Source organism: Anolis sagrei, chromosome X (assembly GCF_037176765.1).
Source record: "Anolis sagrei isolate rAnoSag1 chromosome X, rAnoSag1.mat, whole genome shotgun sequence".
Taxonomy (NCBI): domain Eukaryota; kingdom Metazoa; phylum Chordata; class Lepidosauria; order Squamata; family Dactyloidae; genus Anolis; species Anolis sagrei.
This window is the reverse complement of record NC_090034.1, coordinates 4,369,070-4,394,107: the sequence shown is the minus strand read 5'-3', so window position 1 is coordinate 4,394,107 and position 25,038 is coordinate 4,369,070. Positions and strand designations below refer to the sequence as shown.

The following is a 25,038-nucleotide window of genomic DNA, read 5'->3' as shown; positions in this document are numbered from 1 at the left end:
GGTCAGGGCTCTGGAGTGGTGGGAGTTGTCATTTGTTGAGGTCCTGCAGGAGCGAAAAGCAGGGTATTAATCAATAGAATAAGAAGAAGAATGCAATTAATACCATTTAAACCTCTACAAATGAGCAAACCCCACTATTCCATGACATTGAACCCTGAAGTTAAAGTGGGGTCAAAACTGCATTTGTTGCACAGTGTAGACTCACCTTTAGAGGAAACTTGGGTCAGGGAATGAAACTTAACCATGCTTTCTGCTTTTTTCCTGCCCAGATTGAGAAGCCATGTCTTACCAAAGCTTCCTGCTGGAGCCGATCAGCTGCCACGCTTGGAACAAAGACCGGAGCCGTACGTCCGCCTCCCCATCTGATCCCAGTGTGGTTGCACTACAACTCCCATTGGCCCTGGGCAAAGACGGGCAGGAGAGGGAAGAGCGGGACAAGGATAGCAAGGGAAAGCTTTGGCCCTCCAGGTGTTTTGGACTCCAACTCCTACCGGCTGTTAGGAATGGTGGGAGTTCGAGTCCAAACCACCTGGAGGGAGGGCCCAAGTTGGCCCATGGTCAGGAAGTATGTCCTTCCCTTTTGCCTCCTCAGAACTGGCCATCTGCCCCAACAACCATGAAGTCCACATCTATAAGAAAGAGGGCACCAAGTGGAACAAAGTCCACGAGCTGAAGGAGCACAACGGACAAGTGACCGGTGAGAGTGGCCTCTCTTCCTTTCTCTCCTCCGTCTCCTTCTTGTCCTCTTCCTCGTTCCTCTGGTTCCTCCTTCTATTTCTCCTTCTTTTCAGGTGCGAGCCTTTCAAAATACATTCTCCTTTTCCTCCTCCGTCTCCTCTGTTTTCTCCTTCTCTTTCTCCTTCTTCCCTTTCTCATTCCTCTTTTTCCTCCTCCTCTTTCTCTTCCATCTCCTTCTCTTTCTCATTCCTCTTTTCCTCCTCTTTCTCCTCGATCTCCTTCTCTTTCTCCTTCTTTTCAGGCGAGAGCCATTTAAAATACATTCTCCTTTTCCTCCTCCATCTCCTCCTTTTCCTTCTCTTTCCCCTCCATCTCCTTCTCCTTCTTTTCCTTCTCTTTCTCATTCCTCCTTTTCCTCCTTCTCTTTCTCCTCCATCTCCTTCTCTTTCTCCTTCTTTTCAGGTGAGAGCAATTTAAAATACATTTTCCTTTTCCTCCTCCATCTCCTCCGTTTTCTCCTCTTTCTCCTCCTTTTCTTTCTCTTTCTCATTCCTCTTTCTCTTCCCATCTCCTTCTCTTTCTCCTCCTCATTCCCTTTCTCATTCCTCCTTTTCCTCCTTCTCTTTCTCCTCCATCTTCTTCTCTTTCTACTTATTTTCAGGTGAGATCCATTTAAAATACATTCTCCTTTTCCTCCTCCATCTCCTCCGTTTTCTCCTTCTCTTTCTCCTCCTTTTCCTTCTCTTTCTCATTCCTCTTTTTCCTCCTTCTCTTTCTCCTCCTTTTCCTTCTCTTTCTCATTCCTCTTTTTCCTCCTTCTCTTTCTCCTCCTTTTCCTTCTCTTTCTCATTCCTCTTTTTCCTCCTTCTCTTTCTCCTCCATCTCCTTCTCTTCCTCCTTTTTTTCAGGTGAGAGCCATTTAAAATACATTCTCCTTTCCCTCCTCCATCTTCTCTGTTTTCTCCTTCTCCTCTTTTTCCTCCTTTTCCTTCTCTTTCTCATTCCTCCTTTCCTTCCTCTTTCTCCTCCTTTTCCTTCTCTTTCTCCTCCATATCCTTCTCTTCTCCTTCTTCCCTTTCTCATTCCTCTTTTTCCTCCTTCACTTTCTCCTCCTTTCCCTCTTCTTTCTCATTCCTTGTTTTCCTCCTCTTTCTTCTCAATCTTATTCTTTTTTTTCTCTTCTTTTCAGGTGAGAGCCATTTAAAATACATTTTCTTTTTCCTCCTCCATCTCCTCTGTTTTCTCCTTCTCTTTCTCCTCCTTTTCTTCCTCTTTCTCATTCCTCTTTCTCTATTCCTCTATTCCTGCTTCTTGGCAGGGGGTTGGACTGGATGGCCCATGAGGTCTCTTCCAACTCTTTGATTCTCTGATTCTCTGATTCTATGATTCCTCTTTCTCCTCCATCTCCTTCTCTTTCTCCTCCTTTTCCTTCTCTTTCTCTTTCCACTTTTTCCTCCTCTTTCTCCTCCATCTCCTTCTCTTCTCCTTCTTCCCTTTCTCATTCTTCTTTTTCCTCCTTTTTTCTCTTTCCCATTCCTCTTTCCCTCCTTCTCTTTCTCCTACATCTCCTTCTCTTTCTCCTTCATTTCAAGTGGGAGCAATTTAAAATACATTCCCCTTTTCCTCCTCCATCTCCTCCATTTTCTCCTTCTCTTTCTCCTCCTCCTCCTCTCTCATTCCTCTTTTTCCTCCTTCTCTTTCTCCTCCTTCTTCCCTTTCTCATTCCTCTTTTTCTCCTCCTCTTTCTCCTTCTTTTCAGGTGAGAGCCATTTAAAATGCATTCTCCTTTTCCTCCTCCATCTCCTCTGTTTTCTCCTTCTCTTTCTCCTTTTCCTTCCCTTTCTCATTCCTCTTTTTCCTCCTTCTCTTTCTCCTCCATCTCCTTCCCTTTCTCCTTCTTTTCAGGCAAGAGCAATTCAAAATACATTCCCCTTTTCCTCCTCCATCTCTCCGTTTTCGCCTCCTCTTTCTCCACCTTCTTCCCTTTCTCATTCCTCTTTTTCCTCCTCCTCTTTCTCCTCCTCTTCCTTCTCTTTCTCCTTCTTTTCAGGTGAGACCCATTTAAAATACATTCCCCTCTTTTTCCTTCTCTGTCTCCTCCTCTGTCTCATCCTTTCTCCTCCTTTTCTTCTTCTTCCTCATTCCTTGACGTGGGCAAGAGTGCCCTCTAGCGCAGGCATGGGCAAACTTTGGCCCTCCCTCCAGGTGTTTTGCACTTCAACTCCCACCATTCCTAACAGCCGGTGGGGTTCAGAATGCTCTTTCATTGTAGGTGAACTACAAATCCCAGCAACTACAAATCCCAAATGTCAAGGTCTATTTTCCCCAAACTCCACCAGTGTTCACATTTGAGCATATTGAGTATCTATGCCAAGTTTGGTCCAGATCTATCATTGTTTGAGTCCACACTGCTCTCTGGATGTAGGTGAACTACAACTCCCAAACTCAAGGTCAATGCCCATCAAATCCTTCTAGAGTTTTCTGTTAGTAATGGGAGTACTGTGTGCCAAGTCTGGTTCTATTTCATCATTGATGGTGTTCAGAATGCCCTTTGATTGTAGGGGAACTACAAATCCCAGCAACTACAAGTCTCAAATGTCAAGCTCTATTTTCCCCAAACTCCACCAGTGTTCATATTTGGGCATATTGAGTATTCATGCCGAGTTTGGTCCAAATACATCATTGTTTGTGTCTACAATGCTCTCTGGATGGAGGTGAACTACAATTCCCAAACTCAAGGTCAATGCCCATCAATTCCTTCTAGTGTTTTCTCTTGGTTATGGGAGTCCTGTGTGCCAAGTTGATTCAATTCCATCGATGGAGTTCAGAATGCTCTTTGGTTGTAGGGGAACTATAAATCCCAGCAACTAGAACTCCCAAATGTCAAAGTCTATTTTCCCCAAACTCCACCAGTGTTCACATTTGGGCATATTGAATATCCATGCCATGTTTGGTCCAGATCTATCATTGTTTGAGTCCACAGTGCTCTCTGGATGGAGGTGAACTACAATTCCCAAACTCAAGGTCAATGCCCATCAATTCCTTCTAGTGTTTTCTCTTGGTTATGGGAGTCCTGTGTGCCAAGTTGATTCAATTCCATCGATGGAGTTCAGAATGCTCTTTGGTTGTAGGGGAACTATAAATCCCAACAACTAGAACTCCCAAATGTCAAGGTCTATTTTCTCCAAACTCCACCAGTGTTCACATTTGGGCATATTGAGTATCCGTGCCAAGTTTGGTCCAGATCTATCATTGTTTGAGTCCACAGTCCCTCTGGATGTAGGTGAACTACAACTCCCAAACCCAAAGTCAATGCTCACTTCTGAAAGTTTTGTACAGCTCTGCCACTTAACCCCATTCCTTTGCTCCTTATGGGTTTTTCCAGGCATCGACTGGGCCCCCGAGAGCAACCGGATTGTGACTTGCGGGACGGACCGCAACGCCTACGTCTGGACCCTGAAAGGCAACGCCTGGAAGCCGACACTGGTCATCCTCCGGATCAACCGCGCGGCGCGTTGCGTGAAGTGGTCGCCCAAGGAGAACAAGTTTGCCGTCGGCAGCGGATCCCGACTCATTTCCATCTGCTACTTCGAACAAGAGAACGACTGGTGAGTCCGGACAAGGCAAACTGTGGCCCTCCCTCCAGGTGTTTGGGATTCCAACTCCCATCATTCCTAACAACCTTTCATAGGAGTTGTAGTTTGGCAACACACCAAGGCTTTTTAGCAGAGAAGACTTTGCAAAACTACAACTCCACTGAGTAGCCATGAAGTTTGCAAAGTCAATCAGTGAGGTGAGGGTATATGCATAGAGGTAGCCTGGATGTTGTTGCCTGGAAATACTCCTCTTTGCGAGTTGTGAAAGGATGCCTCCAGGCAACAACATCCTGGCTACCTCTATGCAGAGACCCTCACTGATTGACTTTGCAAACTTCATGGCTACTCAGTGCTATTCAAGTTTGCCAGTTGCAAATCCCAACTCCCTCTTTGGGAGTTGTGAAAGGATGCCTTCAGGCAACAACATCCATGCTACATCTATGCAGAGACCCTCACTGATTGACTTTGCAGCTTTACGGCTACTTAGTGCTATTCAAGTTTGCCAGTTGCTTCAAACAGACAAGATTTCTTTCTCCCACCCTAGACATCATTCCACAGAGGGTGCCTCCAGGCAACAACAGCCAGGCTATCTCTCTGCAGAGACCCTCACTGATTGACTTTGCAAACTTAATGGCTACTCAGTGCTATTCAAGTTTGCCAGTTGCAAATCCCAACTCCTTCTTTGGGAGTTGTGAAAGGATGCCTCCAGGCAACAACATCCATGCTACGTCTATGCAGAGACCCTCACGGATTGACTTTGCAAACTTCATGACTACTCAGTGCTATTCAAGTTTGCCAGTTGCAAATCCCAACTCCTTCTTTGGAAGTTGTGAAAGGATGCCTGTTGCAACTGGCAAGCTTGAATAGCACCGACTAGCCACGAAGTTGCAAAATCAATCAGTGAGGGTATATGCATGGAGGCAGCCTGGATGTTGCTGCCTGGAAATATTTCTCTTTGGGAGTTGTGAAAGGATGCCTCCAGGCAACAACATCCTCTATGAAGGGACCCTCACTGATTGACTTTGCAAACTTCATGACTACTCAGTGCTATTCAAGTTTGCCAGTTGCAAATCCCAACTCCCTCTTTGGGAGTTGTGAAAGGATGCCTGTTGCAATTGGCAAGCTTGAATAGCACTGAGTAGCCATGAAGCTGCAAAGTCAATCAGTGAGGGTGTATGCATAGAGGTAGCCGGGATGTTGTTGCCTGAAAGCAACCCTCTTTGGGAGTTGTGAAAGGATGCCTCCAAGCAACAACATCCTGGCTACCTCTATGCAGATACCCTCACTGATTGACTTTGCAATCAGTGACATCATTCCACAGATGTCACTGGACATCATTCCACAGAGGGTGCCTTCAGGCAACAGAGACAAGTCTATCTCTATGCAGAGACCCTCACTGATTGACTTTGCAAACTTCATGGCTACTTAGTGCTATTCAAGTTTGCCAGTTGCTTCAAACAGACAAGGGTTCTTTCTCCAACCCTGAACATCATTCCACAGAGGGTGCCTTCAGGCAACAGAGACCAGGCTATCTCTATGCAGAGACCCTCACTGATTGACTTTGCAAACTTCATGGCTACTCAGTGCTATTCAAGTTTGCCAGTTGCTTCAAACAGACAAGGGTTCTTTCTCCCACCCTGGACGTCATTCCCCAGAGGGTGCCTCCAGGCAACAACAGCCTGGCTATCTCTATGCAGATACCCTCACTGATTGACTTTGCAACTTCATGGCTACTGAGTACTATTCAAGCTTGCCAATTGCAACAGTCAGGCTTGCTTCAAACAGACATGGGTTGGGTTGTTGTCGGTTTTCTGGGCTGTCTGGCCATGTTCCAGAAGCATTCTCTCCGGATGTTTCACCAGCATCTATGGCAGGCATCCTCAGAGGTTGAGAGGTCTGAAAATCTTGACATAGATGCAGGCAAAACATCAGGAGAGAATGCTTCTGAAACATGGCATACAGGCCAAAAAACCTACAACAACCCAGTGACTCCGGCCATGAATGCCTTAGACAAGGGTTCTTGCTCCAACCCTGGACATCATTCCACAGAAGACTTTGCAAAACGACAACTCCACTGAGTAACCATAAAGCTGCAAAGTCAATCAGTGAAGGTCTGTGCATAGAGGTCGCCTGGGTGTTGTTGCCTGGAGGCATCCTTTCACAACTCCCAAAGAGTGGGTGCCTCCGGGCAACAACATCCAGGCGACCTCTATGCACAGACCCTCACTGATTGACTTTGCAAACTTCATGGCTCTACTCTGTGCATAGAGGTCGCCTGGGTGTTGTTACCTGGAGGCATCCTTTCACAACTCCCAAAGAGTGGGTGCCTCCAGGCAACAACATCCAGGTGACTTCTATGCAGATACCCTCACTGATTGACTTTGCAAACTTCATGGCTCTACTCTGTGCATAAAGGTCGCCTGGGTGTAGTTGCCTGGAGGCATCCTTTCACAACTCCCAAAGAGTGGGTGCCTCCGGGCAACAACATCCAGGCGACCTCTATGCACAGACCTTCACTGATTGACTTTGCAAACTTCATGGCTCTACTCTGTGCATAGAGGTTGCCTGGGTGTTGTTGCCTGGAGGCATTCTTTCACAACTCCCAAAGAGTGGGTGCCTCCAGGCAACAACATCCAGGTGACTTCTATGCAGATACCCTCACTGATTGACTTGGCAAACTTCATGTCTCTACTCTGTGCATAAAGGTCGCCTGGGTGTAGTTGCCTGGAGGCATCCTTTCACAACTCCCAAAGAGTGGGTGCCTCCGGGCAACAACATCCAGGCGACCTCTATGCACAGACCTTCACTGATTGACTTTGCAAACTTCATGGCTCTACTCTGTGCATAGAGGTCGCCTGGGTGTTGTTGCCTGGAGGCATCCTTTCACAACTCCCAAAGAGTGGGTGCCTCCGGGCAACAACATCCAGGCGACCTCTATGCACAGACCCTCACTGATTGACTTTGCAAAGTTCATGGCTCTACTCTGTGCATAGAGGTCGCCTGGGTGTTGTTGCCTGGAGGCATCCTTTCACAACTCCCAGAGTGGGTGCCTCCAGGCAGCAACATCCAGGCGACCTCTATGCACAGACCCTCACTGATTGACTTTGCAAACTTCATGGCTCTACTCAATGCTATTCAAGCTTGCCAACTGCAACAGTCACACTTGCTGCAAGCAGACAAGGGTTCTTGGTCCCGCCCTGGACATAATTCCACAGAAGGATGCCTCCAGGCAACAGTGGCCAGGCTACCTCTATGCAGAGACCCTCATTTAGTGGCTTGAGGAGGGAAAGGAAAGGGTTTGAAGCTGTTAGGAATCGTGGGTATTGGAGTCCAAAACACCTGGAGGGAGGGCCAAAGTTTGCCCATGCCTGCTTTAACTGCTATGGATTCGTGGGAGTTGTAGTTTTTTGGTGCACAAGACTTTGCAAAACCACAACTCCTCCTCCTTTGCATTGTTTTCTCTCCTGTCTCTGTCTTGGCAGGTGGGTCTGCAAACACATCAAGAAGCCCATCCGCTCCACCATTCTCAGCCTGGACTGGCACCCCAACAACGTCCTCTTGGCCGCCGGATCCTGCGATTTCAAATGCCGGTGAGCTCGGGTTCCTTTCCCAACACGTTGTCCAAAAGGATGGAAATTGCAAGGAAATGCCTGTATTATGCCGAAAGAGAACTCTTTGTGACATACCTTGATGCTATTTATCGCTAACCTGCCCTTCTGTTCCCAAAAGAAGTATTATTAGGCTGCTGTGAGTTTTCCAGGTTGTGTGGCCATGTTCCAGCAGCATTCTCTCCTGACGTTTCGCCTGCATCTGTGGCTATTGACATCTTCAGAGGTTCTGTCGTCAGTGAAGCAAGAAGTTTGTATATATCCCTGTGGAATGATTTCCAGGTTGGGAGAAAGAACCCTCGTCTGTTTGAAGCAAGTGTGAAGGTTGCAATTAGCAAGCTTAAATAGCCTTGCAGTTGCAAAGTCAATCAGTGAGGGCATTAGCGAGCTTGAATAGCATTAAGTATCCTTGCAGTTGCAAACTCAATCAGTGAGGGCATAAGCGAGCTTGAATAGCATTAAGTATCCTTGCAGTTGCAAAGTCAATCAGTGAGGGCATAAGCGAGCTGCAATAGCATTAAGTATCCTTGCAGTTGCAAACTCAATCAGTGAGGGCATAAGCGAGCTTGAATAGCATTAAGTATCCTTGCAGTTGCAAACTCAATCAGTGAGGGCATAAGCGAGCTGGAATAGCATTAAGTATCCTTGCAGTTGCAAACTCAATCAGTGAGGGCATTAGCGAGCTTGAATAGCATTAAGTATCCTTGCAGCTGCAAACTCAATCAGTGAGGGCATAAGCGAGCTGGAATAGCATTAAGTATCCTTGCAGTTGCAAACTCAATCAGTGAGGGCATAAGCGAGCTGGAATAGCATTAAGTATCCTTGCAGCTGCAAACTCAATCAGCGAGGGCATAAGCGAGCTGGAATAGCATTAAGTATCCTTGCAGCTGCAAACTCAATCAGTGAGGGCATAAGCGAGCTGGAATAGCATTAAGTATCCTTGCAGTTGCAAACTCAATCAGTGAGGGCATAAGCGAGCTTGAATAGCATTAAGTATCCTTGCAGTTGCAAACTCAATCAGTGAGGGCATAAGCGAGCTGCAATAGCATTAAGTATCCTTGCAGTTGCAAACTCAATCAGTGAGGGCATAAGCGAGCTTGAATAGCATTAAGTATCCTTGCAGTTGCAAACTCAATCAGTGAGGGCATAAGCGAGCTTGAATAGCATTAAGTATCCTTGCAGTTGCAAACTCAATCAGTGAGGGCATTAGCGAGCTTGAATAGCATTAAGTATCCTTGCAGCTGCAAACTCAATCAGTGAGGGCATAAGCGAGCTGGAATAGCATTAAGTATCCTTGCAGTTGCAAACTCAATCAGTGAGGGCATAAGCGAGCTTGAATAGCATTAAGTATCCTTGCAGCTGCAAACTCAATCAGTGAGGGCATAAGCGAGCTTGAATAGCATTAAGTATCCTTGCAGTTGCAAACTCAATCAGTGAGGGCATTAGCGAGCTTGAATAGCATTAAGTATCCTTGCAGCTGCAAACTCAATCAGTGAGGGCATAAGCGAGCTGGAATAGCATTAAGTATCCTTGCAGCTGCAAACTCAATCAGCGAGGGCATAAGCGAGCTGGAATAGCATTAAGTATCCTTGCAGCTGCAAACTCAATCAGTGAGGGCATAAGCGAGCTGGAATAGCATTAAGTATCCTTGCAGTTGCAAACTCAATCAGTGAGGGCATTAGCGAGCTTGAATAGCATTAAGTATCCTTGCAGCTGCAAACTCAATCAGTGAGGGCATAAGCGAGCTTGAATAGCATTAAGTATCCTTGCAGTTGCAAACTCAATCAGTGAGGGCATAAGCGAGCTGGAATAGCATTAAGTATCCTTGCAGCTGCAAACTCAATCAGCGAGGGCATAAGCGAGCTTGAATAGCATTAAGTATCCTTGCAGTTGCAAACTCAATCAGTGAGGGCATAAGCGAGCTGGAATAGCATTAAGTATCCTTGCAGTTGCAAACTCAATCAGTGAGGGCATTAGCGAGCTTGAATAGCATTAAGTATCCTTGCAGCTGCAAACTCAATCAGCGAGGGCATAAGCGAGCTGGAATAGCATTAAGTATCCTTGCAGCTGCAAACTCAATCAGTGAGGGCATAAGCGAGCTGGAATAGCATTAAGTATCCTTGCAGTTGCAAACTCAATCAGTGAGGGCATTAGCGAGCTTGAATAGCATTATGTATCCTTGCAGTTGCAAACTCAATCAGTGAGGGCATTAGCGAGCTTGAATTGCATTAAGTATCCTTGCAGTTACAAACTCAATCAGTGAGGGCATTAGCGAGCTTGAATAGCATTAAATATCCTTGCAGTTACAAACTCAATCAGTGAGGGCATAAGCGAGCTGGAATAGCATTAAGTATCCTTGCAGTTACAAACTCAATCAGTGAGGGCATTAGCGAGCTTGAATAGCATTAAGTATCCTTGCAGTTGCAAACTCAATCAGTGAGGGCATTAGCGAGCTTGAATAGCATTAAGTATCCTTGCAGTTGCAAACTCAATCAGTGAGGGCATAAGCGAGCTGGAATAGCATTAAGTATCCTTGCAGTTGCAAACTCAATCAGTGAGGGCATTAGCGAGCTTGAATAGCATTATGTATCCTTGCAGGTGCAAACTCAATCAGTGAGGGCATTAGCGAGCTTGAATTGCATTAAGTATCCTTGCAGTTACAAACTCAATCAGTGAGGGCATTAGCGAGCTGGAATAGCATTAAGTATCCTTGCAGCTGCAAACTCAATCAGCGAGGGCATAAGCGAGCTGGAATAGCATTAAGTATCCTTGCAGTTGCAAACTCAATCAGTGAGGGCATTAGCGAGCTTGAATAGCATTAAATATCCTTGCAGTTACAAACTCAATCAGTGAGGGCATAAGCGAGCTGGAATAGCATTAAGTATCCTTGCAGTTACAAACTCAATCAGTGAGGGCATTAGCGAGCTTGAATAGCATTAAGTATCCTTGCAGTTGCAAACTCAATCAGTGAGGGCATTAGCGAGCTTGAATAGCATTAAGTATCCTTGCAGTTGCAAACTCAATCAGTGAGGGCATTAGCGAGCTTGAATAGCATTAAGTATCCAAGCTGCAAAGTCAATCAGTGAGGGCATTAGCGAGCTTGAATAGCATTAAGTATCCTTGCAGCTGCAAACTCAATCAGTGAGGGCATAAGCGAGCTTGAATAGCATTAAGTATCCTTGCAGTTGCGATGTCAATCAGTGAGGGCATCTGCATAGAGGTAGCCTGTCTGTTTGGGAGTTGTGAAAGGATGCCTCCAAGCGACAACATCCAGGCTACATCTGTGCAGATGCCCTCACTGATTGACTTTGCAGCATTTTGGCTACTTGATACTATTCAAGTTTGCTAATTCCAATATTCACACTTGCTAGATGAGGGTTCTTTCTCCCACCCTGGACATCATTCCACAGAAGATGCTTCCAGGCAGCAACATCTGGGCTACATCTACACAGAGACCCTCACTAATTGACTTTGCAGCTTCGTGGCTACTCAGTGCTATTCAAGCATACCAATCACAACACTCACACTTGCTGCTGATTGACTTTGCAGCAATTTGGCTATTTGATGCTATTCAAGTTTGCTAATTCCAATATTCACACTTGCTTCAAACAGACAATGGTTCTTCAGTTCTTGTGGGTTTTTTCGGGCTATATGGCCATGTTCTAGAGGCATTTCTCCTGACGTTTCGCCTGCATCTATGGCAGGCTTCCTCAGAGGTCTGACCTCTGAGGAAGCCTGCCATAGATGCAGGCGAAACGTCAGGAGAAATGCCTCTAGAACATGGCCATATAGCCCGAAAAAACCCACAAGAACTGAGTGATTCCGGCCATGAAAGCCTTCGACAATACATTGAGACAATGGTTCTTTCTCCCACCCTGGACATCATTCCACAGAGGGTGCCTCCAGGCAGCAGAGGCCAGGCTACCTCTATGCAGATGCCCTCACTGATTGACTTTGCAACTGCAAGGCTACTGAGTGCTATTCAAGCTTGCCAATTGCAACAGTCACACTTGCTGCAAACAGACAACGGTTCTTTCTCCCACCCTGGACACAATTCCACAGAGGGTGCCTCCAGGCAACAACAGCCAGGCTATCTTTATGCAGATACCCTCACTGATTGACTTTGCAGCCTTGTGGCTACTCGATGCTATTCAAGTTTGCCAATTGCAACATTCACACTTGCTTCAAACAGACAAGGGCTCTTTCTCCCACCCTGGACATCATTTCATAGAGGGCGCCTCCAGGCAACAGAGGCCAGGCTACCTCGAAAGCATCTTGTAGTTTCCCCGGGTTTTGCAATGCTTCCCTCTCGTCTCTTCCTTTGCAGGATTTTCTCTGCCTACATCAAGGAGGTGGAGGAGCGCCCCATGCCGACCCCCTGGGGCTCCAAGATGCCCTTCGGGGAGCTCATGTTTGAGTCGGGCAGCAGCTGTGGATGGGTCCACAGCATCTGCTTCTCGGAGAGCGGCAACCGGGTTGCCTGGGTTGGGCACGACAGCACCATCTGCCTGGCCGATGCCAACAAGAAGATGGCGTAAGGAGCACCAAAGCGGGGATTGCGCGCGGAATAATAATAATCATCATCATCATCTGGGAGTTTTAGTTGATGGGATTTATAGTTCACCTACAATCAAAGAGCATTCTGAACCCCACCAATGACAGAATTGGGCCAAACTTGGCACACAGAACTTCCATGACAACCAACAGAAAATACTGGAAAGGTTTGGTGGGTATTTGAGTTTGGGAGTTGTAGTTCACCTACATCCAAAGAGCACTGTGGACTCAAGCAATGATGGATCTGGACCAAACTTGGCATGAATATTCAATATACCCAAATGTAAACACAGGTGGAGTTTGGGGAATATAGACCTTGACACTTGGGAGTTTTAGTTGATGGGATTTATAGTTCACCTACAATCAAAGAGAATTCTGAACCCTGTCAATGATAGAATTGGGCCAAACTTGGCACACAGAACTCCCATGACAACCAACAGAAAATACTGGAAAGGTTTGGTGGGCATTTGAGTTTGGGAGTTGTAGTTCACTCACATCCAGAGAGCACTGTGGAGTCAAGCAATGATGGATCTGGACCGAACTTGGCATGAATATTCAATATACCCAAATGTAAACACAGGTGGAGTTTTGGGAATATAGACCTTGGCACTTGGGAGTTTTAGTTGATGGGATTTATAGTTCTGTGGGGGTTCTGTGTGGGAGGTTTGGCCCAATTCTATCATTGGTGGGATTCAGAATGCTCTGTGATTGTAGGTGAACTGCAAAGCCCAGCAACTACAACTCCCAAATGCCAAGATTCTATTTTCCCCAAACTCCACCAGTGTTCACATTTGGGCATATTGAGTCTTTGTGTAGAGTTTGGTCCAGATCCATCATTGTTTGAGTCCACAGTGCTCTCTGGATGTAGGTGAACTACAACTCAAAAACCAAAGGACACTGCACACCAAGCCCTTCCAGTATTTTCTGTTAGTCATGGGAGAACTGTGTGCCAAGTTTTGTACAATTCCATCGTTGGTGGGGTTCAGAATGCTCTTTGATTGTAGGTGAACTATAAATCCCAGTAATGACAACTCCCAAATGTCAAGGTCTATTTCCCGCAAACTCTGTTCATATTTGGGCATATTGAGTATTCGTGTCAAGTTTGGTCCAGATCCATCAATGTTTGAGTCTGCAGTGCTCTCTGAATGTAGGCGAACTACAACTCCAAAACCAAAGGACACTGCGCACCAAACCCTTCCAGTATTTTCTGTTGGTCGTGGGAGTTCTGTGTGCCAAGTTTGGTTCAATTCCATCACTGGTAGGGTTCAGAATGCTCTTTGATTGTAGGCGAACTATAAATCTCAGCAACTACAACTCCCAAATGTAAAGATTCTATTTCCCCCAAACTCTACCAGTGTTCACATTTGGGCATATTGAGTATTCGTGTAGAGTTTGGTCCAGATCCATCATTGTTGGAGTCCACAGTGCTCTCTGGATGTAGGTGAACTACAACTCCCAAACCAAAGGACAGTCCATTAAAACCATCTTCAATCCATAGCCGTCAACTGAAACAGTCCGTTAAAACCATGTGTTCTGCTAACGCTTGATCCCATAACCAGGGTTTGAGCTTTTCCCGGAAGGTCATGAGGGAGGAGGCAGAGCTAATCTCATTAGGAAGGGTGTTCCACAGCCCAGGGGCCACCACCGATAAGGAAGTCCCTGTCTCTCGTTCCCACCAAATGTGATTGCGATGGCGGTGGGAATGACAGCAAGGTCTCACCAGACGATCTTAAGGTCCTTGGGGGTTCGTAGTGGGAGATATATTCATAGAATCAAAGAGTTGGAAGAGACCTCCTGGGCCATCCAGTCCAACCCCATTCTGCCAAGAAGCAGGAATATTGCATTCAAATCACCCCTGACAGATGGCCATCCAGCCTCTGTTTAAAAGCTTCCAAGGAAGGAGTCTCCACCACACAAAGAGTTCCACTGCTGAATGGCTCTCACAGTCAGGAAATTCTTTCTCATGTTCAGATGGAATCTCCTCTCTCGTAGTTTGAAGCCCACCACACTCCGGGGCAGAGAGTTCCACTGCTGAACGGCTCTCACAGTCAGGAAGTTCTTCCTCATGTTCGGATGGAATCTCCTCTCTTGTAGTTTGAAGCCATTGTTCCATTGCGTCCTAGTCTCCAGGGAAGCAGGAAACAAGCTTGCTCCCTCCTCCTCCCTGTGGCTTCCTCTCACATATTTATACATGGCTATCATGTCTCCTCTCATCCTTCACTTCTTCAGGCTAAACATGCCCAGCTCCTTAAGCCGCTCCTCATAGGGCTTGTTCTCCAGACCCTTGATCTGCTCCCTCCTCCCTGTGGCTTCCTCTCACATATTTATACATGGCTCTCATCATATCTCCTCTCAGCCTTCTCTTCTTCAGGCTAAACATGCCCAGCTCCTTAAGCCGCTCCTCATAGGGCTTGTTCTCCAGACGTTTTATCATTTTACACATTCCAGCTTGTCTATATCTCTCTTCAATTGTGGTGCCCAGAATTGGACACAATATTCCAGGTGTGGTCTAACCAGAGCAGAATAGAGCATGGGGAGCAGGACTTCCCTAGATCTGGATCTATTCGGACAGGTAAACTGGGCCAGAGTTGTTTAGGGTTGTCAATGACCACTGATCCTCAACTTTTTCCAAAAGAGTGTCAACTGAATGCCATGGCAGACCAATGTCTATGGGTTCCTAAAACACGGAGCTTGTGCCAACCATCGCTCTTGTGTCTTCCTTCTCCTGTAGCGTGGCTTCCCTGTTCACGGAGACTCTCCCGCTCCTGGCTGTGACCTTCATCACCGAGAACAAGCTTGTGGCCGCAGTAAGTCAGGCGTTCGCTCTATTCAAGGCTTTCCCTTCCTTGCGTTTTCCTCCTTCCTCTGTTGCGTCCTTTCCAGACCGGACAGGCTTGCCGTAAATTTATTTATTTATCGTGTCAGGAGCAACCAGACTGTTGTATTACATTTTTAACAAAACAAACAAACAAAACACAAAGTTTGCAAAACTTGGTAGTTGCTTAAATGTCCTTTTGACCAGTATCTGGCCACTTGGAGTGCCTCTGGTGTTGCCGCAAGAAGGTCCTCCATGGTGCATCATGTGTCAGGGCTCAGGGTGCATTGCAGCAGGTGATCAGTGGTTTGCTCCTCTCCACACTCGCATGTCGTGGACTCCACTTGGTGGCCCCATTTCTTGAGGTTGGCTCTGCATCTTGTGGTGCCAGAGCGCAGTCTGTTCAGTGCCTTCCAAGTCGCCCAGTCTTCTGTGTGTCTCTCATCTGGTATCACCCACAGATTGAGGTGCTGGGTTTGAGCCTGCCACTTTTGGACTCTCGCTTGCTGCGGTGTTCCAGCGAGTGTCTCTGTAGATCTTACAAAACTATTTCTAGATTCAAGTCGTTGACGTGCTGGCTGATACCCAAACAGGGGATGGGCTGGAGATGTCTCTGCCTTGGTCCTTTCACTATTGGCTGCTACTCCCCGGCGGATGTCAGATGGTGCAATACTGGCTAAGCAGTGTAATTTCTCCAGTGGTGTAGGGCGCAGACACCCCGTGACGATGTGGCATGTCTCATTAAGAGCCACATCCACTGTTTCAGTGTGGTGAGATGTGTTCCACACTGGGCATGCATACTCAGCAGCAGAGTCGCATAGCGCAAGGGCAGATGTCTTCACTGTGTCTGGTTGTGATCCCCAGGTTGTGCCAGTCAGCTTTTGCATGATATTGTTTCTAGCACCCGCTTTTTGCTTGATGTTCAGGCAGTGCTTCTTGTAGGTCAGAGCACGGTCCAGAGTGACTCCCAGGTATTTGGGTGCGCTGCAATGCTCCAGTGGGGTTCCTTCCCAGGTGATCCTCAGAGCTCAGGATGTTTCTCTGTTCTTGAGATGAAAGGCGCATGTCTGTGTTTTAGATGGGTTAGGGATCAGCTGGTTTTCCCTGTAATAGGCAGTTAGAGCACCTAGAGCTTCTGTTCAACCATCTCAAAGTTCCCTTCTTGAGTGGTGATGGCACGATCATCAGCATAGATGAAGCTCTCCGTCCCTTCTGGCAGTGGCTGGTCATTTGTGTAAATGTTGAACATGGATGGAGCAAGCACGCTCCCCTGAGGCAGGCCGTTCTTCTGTTTCCGCCATCTGCTTCTCTGGCCCTGGAACTCAACAAAGAAGCTCCTGTTTTGTAGCAGATTTCCTATGAGGTGGGTGAGGTGGTCGTCCTTTGTGATACTATACATTTTTCTCAGGAGGAGGCAGTGGTTCACAGTCTCATAAGCCGCTGACAGGTCTATGAAGACAGCTTTGCCCTCAATGATGCCACATCTTTTGGAGCCACGCACTGCTTTCTCTTCCCCGCAGGGCCACGACTGCTGCCCCATGCTCTTCACCTACGACGAGCAGCAAGGTGCGCTGACCTTTGCGGGCAAGATGGACCTCCCCAAGCAGAGCTCCCAGCGAGGGCTGACCGCTCGCGAGCGCTTCCAGAACCTGGACAAGAAGGCCAGCTCGGACACCAGCAACGCCACCCTGGACACACTCCACAAGAACAGCATCAGGCAAGTGTCCAGCACAGAGAGACCACTGAGGATCGGCAAGAGCGGTCCAAAACACCCGCCAGGTGTTTTGGACTTCAATTCCCACAATTCCTATGAGTTTTGCAACCTGTTATCAGTGATGCAAACATATTATTTCCCATCTCTTGCATCATTCTGATATTTGGTACATTTAGGACAAAATTTTAGGTGCAAAAAGGTTTAGCCAGGTATTAAAACACACCTGGGCAAACCTCCAGGTGTTTTGGACTCCAACTCCCACAATTCCTATGAGTTTTGCAACCTGCATCAATTATGCAAAAATATTATTTCCCATCTCTTGCATCATTCTGATATTTCGTACATTTAGGACAAAATTTTAGGTGCAAAAAGGTTTAGCCAGGTATTAAAACACACCTGGGCAAACCTCCAGGTGTTTTGGACTCCAACTCCCACAATTCCTATGAGTTTTGCAACCTGCATCAATTATGCAAAAATATTATTTCCCATCTCTTGCATCATTCTGATATTTCGTACATTTAGGACAAAATTTTAGGTGCAAAAAGGTTTAGCCAGGTATTAAAACACACCTGGGCAAACCTCCAGGTGTTTTGGACTCCAACTCCCACAATTCCTATGAGTTTTGCAACCTGCATCAATTATGCAAAAATATTATTTCCCATCTCTTGCATCATTCTGATATTTCGTACATTTAGGACAAAATTTTAGGTGCAAAAAGGTTTAGCCAGGTATTAAAACACACCTGGGCAAACCTCCAGGTGTTTTGGACTCCAACTCCCACAATTCCTATGAGTTTTGCAACCTGCATCAATTATGCAAAAATATTATTTCCCATCTCTTGCATCATTCTGATATTTCGTACATTTAGGACAAAATTTTAGGTGCAAAAAGGTTTAGCCAGGTATTAAAACACACCTGGGCAAACCTCCAGGTGTTTTGGACTCCAACTCCCACAATTCCTATGCGTTTTGCAACCTGTATCAGTGATGCAAACATATTATTTCCCATTTCTTGCATCATTCCGATATTTGGTACATTTAGGCCAAAATTGGAGGTGCAAAAAGCTTTAGCAGATATTAAAACACACCTGGGCAAACTTGAGCCCCACCTCCAGGTGTTTTGGACTTCAACTCCCACAATTCCTATTCATTTTGCAACCTGTATCAGTTATGCAAAAATATTATTTCCTATCTCTTGCATAATACTGATAATTGGTACGTTTAGGCCCAAATTGGAGGTGCAAAAAGCTTTAGCAGGTATTAAAACATGCCTGGGCAAACTTGAGCCTTCCCTCCAGGTGTTTTGGACTTCAACTCCCACAATTCCTATGAGTTTTGCAACCTGTTATCAGTGATGCAAAAATATTATTTCCCATCTCTTGCATCATTCTCATATTTGGTACGTTTGGGCCAAAATTGGAGGTGCAAAAAGCTTTAGCAGGTATTAAAACACACCTGGGCAAACTTGAGCCCCACCTCCAGGTGTTTTGGACTCCAACTCCCACAATTCCTATGAGTTTTACAACCTGTTATCAGTGATGCAAAAATATTATTTCCCATCTCTTGCATTATTCTGATATTTGGTACATTTGGGCCAAAATTGGAGGTGCAAAAAGCTTTAGCAGGTATTAAAACACACCTGGGCAAACTTGAGCCCCACCTCCAGGTGTTTTGGACTTCAACTCCCACAATTCCTATGTGTTTTGCAACCTGTATCAGTTATGCAAAAATATTATTTCCCATCTCTTGCATAATACTGATATTTGGTACGTTTAGGCCAAAATTGGAGGTGCAAAAAGCTTTAGCAGGTATTAAAACACACCTGGGCAAACCTGAGCCCTCCTTACAAGTGTTTTGGACTTCAACTCCCACAATTCCTATGCGTTTTGCAACCTGTATCAGTGGTGCAAAAATATTATTTTGCATCTCTTGCATCATTCTCATATTTGGTACATTTGTGCCAAAACTGGAGGTGCAAAAAGCTTTAGCAGGTGTTAACCCAGGCCGGGGCAAACTTGGTCCCTTCCCTCCAGGTGTTTTGGACTTCAACTCCCACAATTCCCATGAGTTCTGCAACCTGTATCAGTGATGCAAAAATATAATTTCGCATCTCTTGCATTATTCTGATATTTGGGATGTTAAGGCCAAATTTGGAGGTGCAAAAAGGCTTGTTTAAAAGCCTTCATAGAAGGAGCCTCCACCACACTTTGGGGCAGAGAGTTCCACTGTTGAACAGTTCTCACTGTCAGAAAGTTCTTCCTAATGTTCTTGTGGAAAATCCATTCAAAGCACCCCCAACAGATGGCCATCCAGCCCTCTTTCAAAGCTTCCAAAGAAGCTTCCACCACACTCTGGGGCAGGGAGTTCCACTGTTGAACAGTTCTCACTGTCAGAAAGTTCTTCCTAATGTTCAGGTGGAAAATCCATTCAAAGCACCCCCAACAGATGGCCATCCAGCCTCCATATAAAAGCCTCCATAGAAGGAGCCTCCACCACACTCAGGGGCAGGGAGTTCCACTGTTGAACAGTTCTCACTGTCAGAAAGTTCTTCCTAATGTTCAGGTGGAAAATCCATTCAAAGCACCCCCAACAGACGGCCACTCAGCCTCTGTTTAAAAGTCTCCATAGAAGGAGCCTCCACCACACTCCAGAGCAAGGAGTTCCACTGTTGAACAGTTCTCACAGTCAGGAAGTTCTTCCTAATGTTCAGGTGGAAATGCCTAGTTTGAAGCCATTGTTCCATTGGGTCCTAGTCTCCAGGGCAGCAGAAAGGAAGCTTCCCCTCTCCTCCCTATGACTTCCCCTCACATATTTATACATGGCTATCATGTCTCCTCTCAGCCTTCTCTTCTGCAGGCTAAACGTGTTCAGCTCTTTAGGCCGCTCCTCATAGGGCTTGTTCTCCAGACCCTTTATCATTTGAGTTGCCCTCCTCTGGACACATTCCAGCATGTCAACATCTCTCTTCAGTTGTGGTGCCCAGAATTGGTTAGCCTTCTCTTTTTCGGGCTAAACATGCTCAGCTCTTTAAGCCGCTCCTCATAGGGCTTCCAGGCTGATCTCCGTGCCGTTTTCCCTTTCAGCCAAATATCGGTCATTGCTGGAGGTAAAGGCAATTGCTCCAAGTTCTGCACCACAGGAATGGACGGAGGCATGAGCCTTTGGGACATCAAGGTGAGCTCAATTGCAGTGGACTGTGCATTATTTGATCTTACTATTGTGTGGTTGCTTATATTCAAAGTTCCCTTATTTAAGCCTTCAGTCATGTTGAATTTTATTTACCTTCCAACTATGCGAGAGCTAATTTATGTAGTATTTTTAATGATGCATTACTTGGTATTTTATAATTTGCCCAGGTTATTTGAAAAAGTCAGCTTAATTGTACGAAATGCATAAGTTTCTGGGTGAACTACAACTCCCGTCATGCCAAGTTAAGCCTGAAACTCCATCAGTACTTAAAAGTTTGTCACATTGGGCAATTTTGCTCTGGATGCATCATTATGGGGTTCAGTGCGTTCTCTGGTTGTAGGGTGAACTACAACTCCCACCATGGCGAGTCAGTCCCCTCAAACCCCTCCAGTAGGTTGAGTTAGTCCTGAGGGTTCTGTATGCCAAGTTTGGTCCAGGTCCATCATTGGTGGAGATCACATTTTCTCTGGTTGTGGGTGAACTACAACTCCCATCATGACAGGTTAAGTCTGGGAAACTCCACAAACTCCATCAGTACTTAAAAGTTTGTCATGTTGGGCAATTTTGCTCTGGATGCATCATTATGGGGTTCAATGCATTCTCTGGCTGTAGGGTGAACTACAACTCCCACCATAGTGAGTCAGTCCCCTAAAACCCCTCCAGTAGGTTGAGTTAGTCCTGAGGGTTCACTGTGCTGAGTTTGGTCCAGGTCCATCATCGGTGGAGGTCACATTTTCTCTGTTTGTGAGTGAACTACAACTCCCATCATGGTGAGTCAGTCCCCTCAAACTCCTCCAATAGGTTGAGTTAGTCATGGGGGTTCTGTATGCCAAAATTGGTCCAGGTCCATCGTCGGTGGGGGTCACATTTTATCTGGTTGTGGGTGAACTACAACTCCCATCATGCCAGGTTAATCCCGAGAAACGCCATAAACTCCATAAAGTTTCTTATGCTGAGCAAGTTTGCTCAAGATGCATCATTGGTGGGGTTCAGTGTGCTCTCTGGCTGTAGGGTGAACTACAACTCCCACTATGGTGAGTCAGTCCCCTCAAACTCCTCCAGTAAGTTGAGTTAGTCATGGGGGTTCTCTGTGCGGAGTTTGGTCTAGCTCCATCGTTGGTGGAGGTTACATTTTCTCTGGTTGTGGGGGAACTACAACTCCCATCAAGCCAGGTTAAGCCCGAGAAACTCCATAAACTCCATCAGTACAAAGTTGCTGATGTTGGGCAAGTTTGCTTAAGATGCATCATTGGTGGGGTTCAGTGTGCTCTCTGGCTGTAGGTTGAACTACAACTCCCACCATAGTGAGTCAGTCCCCTCAATCCCCTCCAATAGGTTGAGCTAGTCATGGGGGTTCTGTGTGCCAAAATTGGTCCAGGTCCATCATCGGTGATCACATTTTCTCTGGTTGTGGGTGAACTACAACTCCCATCATGCCAGGTTAAGCCCGGGAAACTCCATCAGTACTTAAAGTTTCTTATGTTGGGCAAGTTTGCTCGAGATGCATCATTGGTGGGGTTCAGTGTGCTCTCTGGCTGTAGGGTGAACTACAACTCCCACCATAATGAGTTAGTTCCCTCAATCCCCTCCAATAGGTTCTGTATGCCAAGTTTGGTCCAGGTCCATCATCAGTTGAGGTCCCATTTTCTCTGGTTGTGGGTGAACTACAACTCCCATCATGCCAGGTTAAGCCTGAGAAACGCCATAAACTCAATCAGTAAAGTTTCTTACGCTGAGCAAGTTTGCTCAAGATGCATCATTGGTGGGGTTCAGTGTGCTCTCTGGCTGTAGGTCGAACTACAACTCCCACCATAGTGAGTCAGTCCCCTAAAACCCCTCCAGTAGGTTGAGTTAGTCCTGAGGTTTCTCTGTGGCGAGTTTGGTCCAGGTCCATCATCAGTGGAGGTCACATTTTCTCTGGTTGTGGGTGAACTACAACTCCCAGAAAGGAAGGTCAGTTCCCCCCAAACCCCTCCAGTAATCAAATTTGAGCATATCAGATCTGTGCGCCATGTTTGGTCCAGATCTTTCGGTGTTTGGGTTCACAGTGCTGTCGGAATATAGGTGAACTACAACTCCCCCAAATCAAGGTGAATTTCCCCCAAAGACTTCCAGTGTTTTTTTGCTGGTCATGGGGGCTCTGTGTGCCAAGTTTGGTCCAAATCCATTTTTGATGTAGTTCACAGTGCTCATTGATTGCAGGTGAACTATATTTCCCAGAACCTACAACTCCAAAATGCCCAGGCCCATTCCCCTCTAATCCCACCAGTATTCAAAATCCCAGCATCTACAACTCCCAAGTGTCAAGGTCTATTTCCCCAAACTCCACCAGTGTCCACATTTGGGCATATTGAGTATTCATCATTATTTGAGTGCACAGTGCTCTCTGGATGTAGGTGAGCTACAACTCCCAAACTCAAGTCCAAGGCCCACCAAACCCTTCCAGTATTTTCTCTTGGTCATGGGAGTTCTGTGTGCCAAGTCTGGTTCTATTTCATCATTGATGGTGTTCAGAATGCCCTTTGACTGTAGGGGAACTACAAATTCCAGCAACTACAACTCCCAAATGTCAAGGTCTATTTTCCCCAAACTCTACCAGTTTTCACTTTTGGGCATACTGAGTATTCATGCCAAGTTTGGTCCAAATCCATTATTGCTTGAGTCCACAGTGCTCTCTGGATGTAGATGAACTACAACTCCAAAACTCAAGGTCAATATCCACCAAATCCTTCCAGTATTTTCTGTTGGACATGGGAGTTGTGTGTGCCAAGTTCGGTTCAATTCCGTTGTTGGTGGATTTCAGAATGCTCTTTGATTGTAGGTGAACTATAAATCCCAGCAACTACAACTCTCAAATCTCAAGGTCTATTTTCCACATACTCCACCAGTGTTCACATTTGGGCATATTGAGTATGATCCAGATCCATCATTCTCTGACTCCACAGTGCTCTCTGGATGTAGGTGAACTACAACTCACAAGCTCAAGGTCAATGCCCACCAAACCCTTTCAGTATTTCCTGTTCATCATGGGAGTTCTGTGTGCCAAGTCTGGTTCAATTCCATTGTTTGTGGAGTTCAGAATGCTCTTTGATTGTAGGTGAACTATAAATCCCAGCAGCTACAACTCTCAAATCTCAAGGTCTATTTCCCCCAAACTTCACCAGCATTCAAATTTGGGCACATCAGTTATGCATGCCAAGTTTGGTCCAGATCCACCATTGTTTGAGTCCACAGTGCTCTCTGGATGTAGGTGAACTACAACTCCAAAACTCAAGGTCAATGTCCACCAAACCGTTCCAGTATTTTCTCTTGGTCAGGGGAGTTCTGTGTGCCAGTTTGGTATTTTATAATTTTACTAACTTGGGACCCCAGCGTTGCCTGAGTTATTTGAAAAATACAGTTTTTATTGTACCAAATGCATACGGTTGTGGGTGAACTACAACACCCATCATGCCAGGTTAAGCCCAAGAAACTCCATCAGTATTTAAAGTTTCTTGTGTTGCAGGTTTGCTCTGGATGCATCATTGGTGGGGTTCAGCGTGCTCTCTGGCTGTAGAGCGAACTACAACTCCCACTATGGTCCAATTCCATCATTAGTGGCGTTCCGAATGCTCTTTGATTGTAGGTGAACTATAAATCCCAGCAACTACAACTCCCAAATGTCAAGCTCTATTTCCCCCAAACTCCACCAGTGTTCACATTTGGGCATTTTGAGTATCTGTGTCAAATTTGGTCCAAATCCATTATTGCTTAAGTCCACAGTGCTCTCTGGATGTGGGTGAACTACAACTCCCAAACTCATGGTCATATCCCTATTCTAAACCAATAGTATCTGTATCAGGACGTGGATGGATTTGTTTCTGGGTCTGTTTCTTTTGCCACTCTTTTTGGCTAATGTGCATTTCTGTTGCAGAGCTTGGAGTCGGCTATGAAGGGCCTCCAGCTCAAGTGAGGACCACAACTGTAACCACTTCCCCTGTGTGGAGTCCACAACTGTAACCACTTCCCCTGTGTTGAGTCCAGGAAAGTCCCAGCTCTCAGCGCCGCAAATCTACAAAGACAATCCCAACAGCTACAAGCTTTTGCAATTTTTCTGTACCTCGCGGATCACGGAAACATCAGAAGGAAAAAAAAGAATGTATGTTAAGCCTTTGCTCAATAAAAGACATAAATAATGCTGGTCATAATTAGTTGTGCAAAATGCAAACCTTGCTTCTGTAGGAACAACGAAATGTGTCACATCTCCTTCCTTGGATGGTTGAGGGTATATTTCTACGATGTGCATGCACACATATGCACACAGCAAAGGAATGGGCCAAAAGTGTGAACTTCAGTCATTTACAGATCTGGAGTAAGCATTGCTACTAGTCTTGTTCAGGGATTCCGGCCCCAAATCTCCCCCCACAAGGAACTTTTTAAATAGTTAGCTGGGTTTTCAGACCTTTTTTAAGCTGGAAAAGGTCCTCCCAGCTTATACTTGAGTCAAGGTTATTTATTATCTATTTATTATTTTACTCTATTATTATTATTATTGCATTTATTATTTTACTCTGTTTATTATGTTTATTATTTTACTCATTTATTCTTATTACATTTATTATTTTACTCTATTTTTACTACGTTTAGATTATATTACTCTATTTATTCTTATTATTCTTATTATTGCATTTATTATTTTACTCTGTTTATTATGTTTATTATTTTACTCATTTATTCTTATTACATTTATTATTTTATTCTATTTTTTACTACATTTAGATTATATTACTCTATTATTGTTATCATTATTATTATTGCATTTATTATTTTACTCTATTTTTACTACATTTAGATTATATTACTCTATTTACTATTACTATTATTATTATTATTATTATTGCATTTA

The 25,038-nt window shown here is 45.5% G+C and overlaps 1 protein-coding gene across 1 annotated transcript in view; it reads left to right on the top strand.

Moving 5' to 3' along the window:
* LOC132780007 (actin-related protein 2/3 complex subunit 1B-B) overlaps positions 1-24,340 on the top strand; it is a 36,012-nt gene extending 11,672 nt beyond the window's left edge. Inside the window, exons 2-10 of the mRNA XM_067473631.1 lie at positions 270-344; positions 593-697; positions 4,064-4,286; positions 7,757-7,864; positions 12,210-12,416; positions 15,168-15,243; positions 16,772-16,968; positions 20,048-20,138; positions 24,067-24,340. Coding sequence (XP_067329732.1) covers positions 281-344; positions 593-697; positions 4,064-4,286; positions 7,757-7,864; positions 12,210-12,416; positions 15,168-15,243; positions 16,772-16,968; positions 20,048-20,138; positions 24,067-24,105 — 1,110 coding nt within the window. The 5' untranslated portion in view covers positions 270-280 and the 3' untranslated portion in view covers positions 24,106-24,340. The remainder of the gene's footprint in view (positions 1-269; positions 345-592; positions 698-4,063; positions 4,287-7,756; positions 7,865-12,209; positions 12,417-15,167; positions 15,244-16,771; positions 16,969-20,047; positions 20,139-24,066) is intronic.
* The last annotated feature ends 698 nt before the right edge of the window (positions 24,341-25,038 follow it).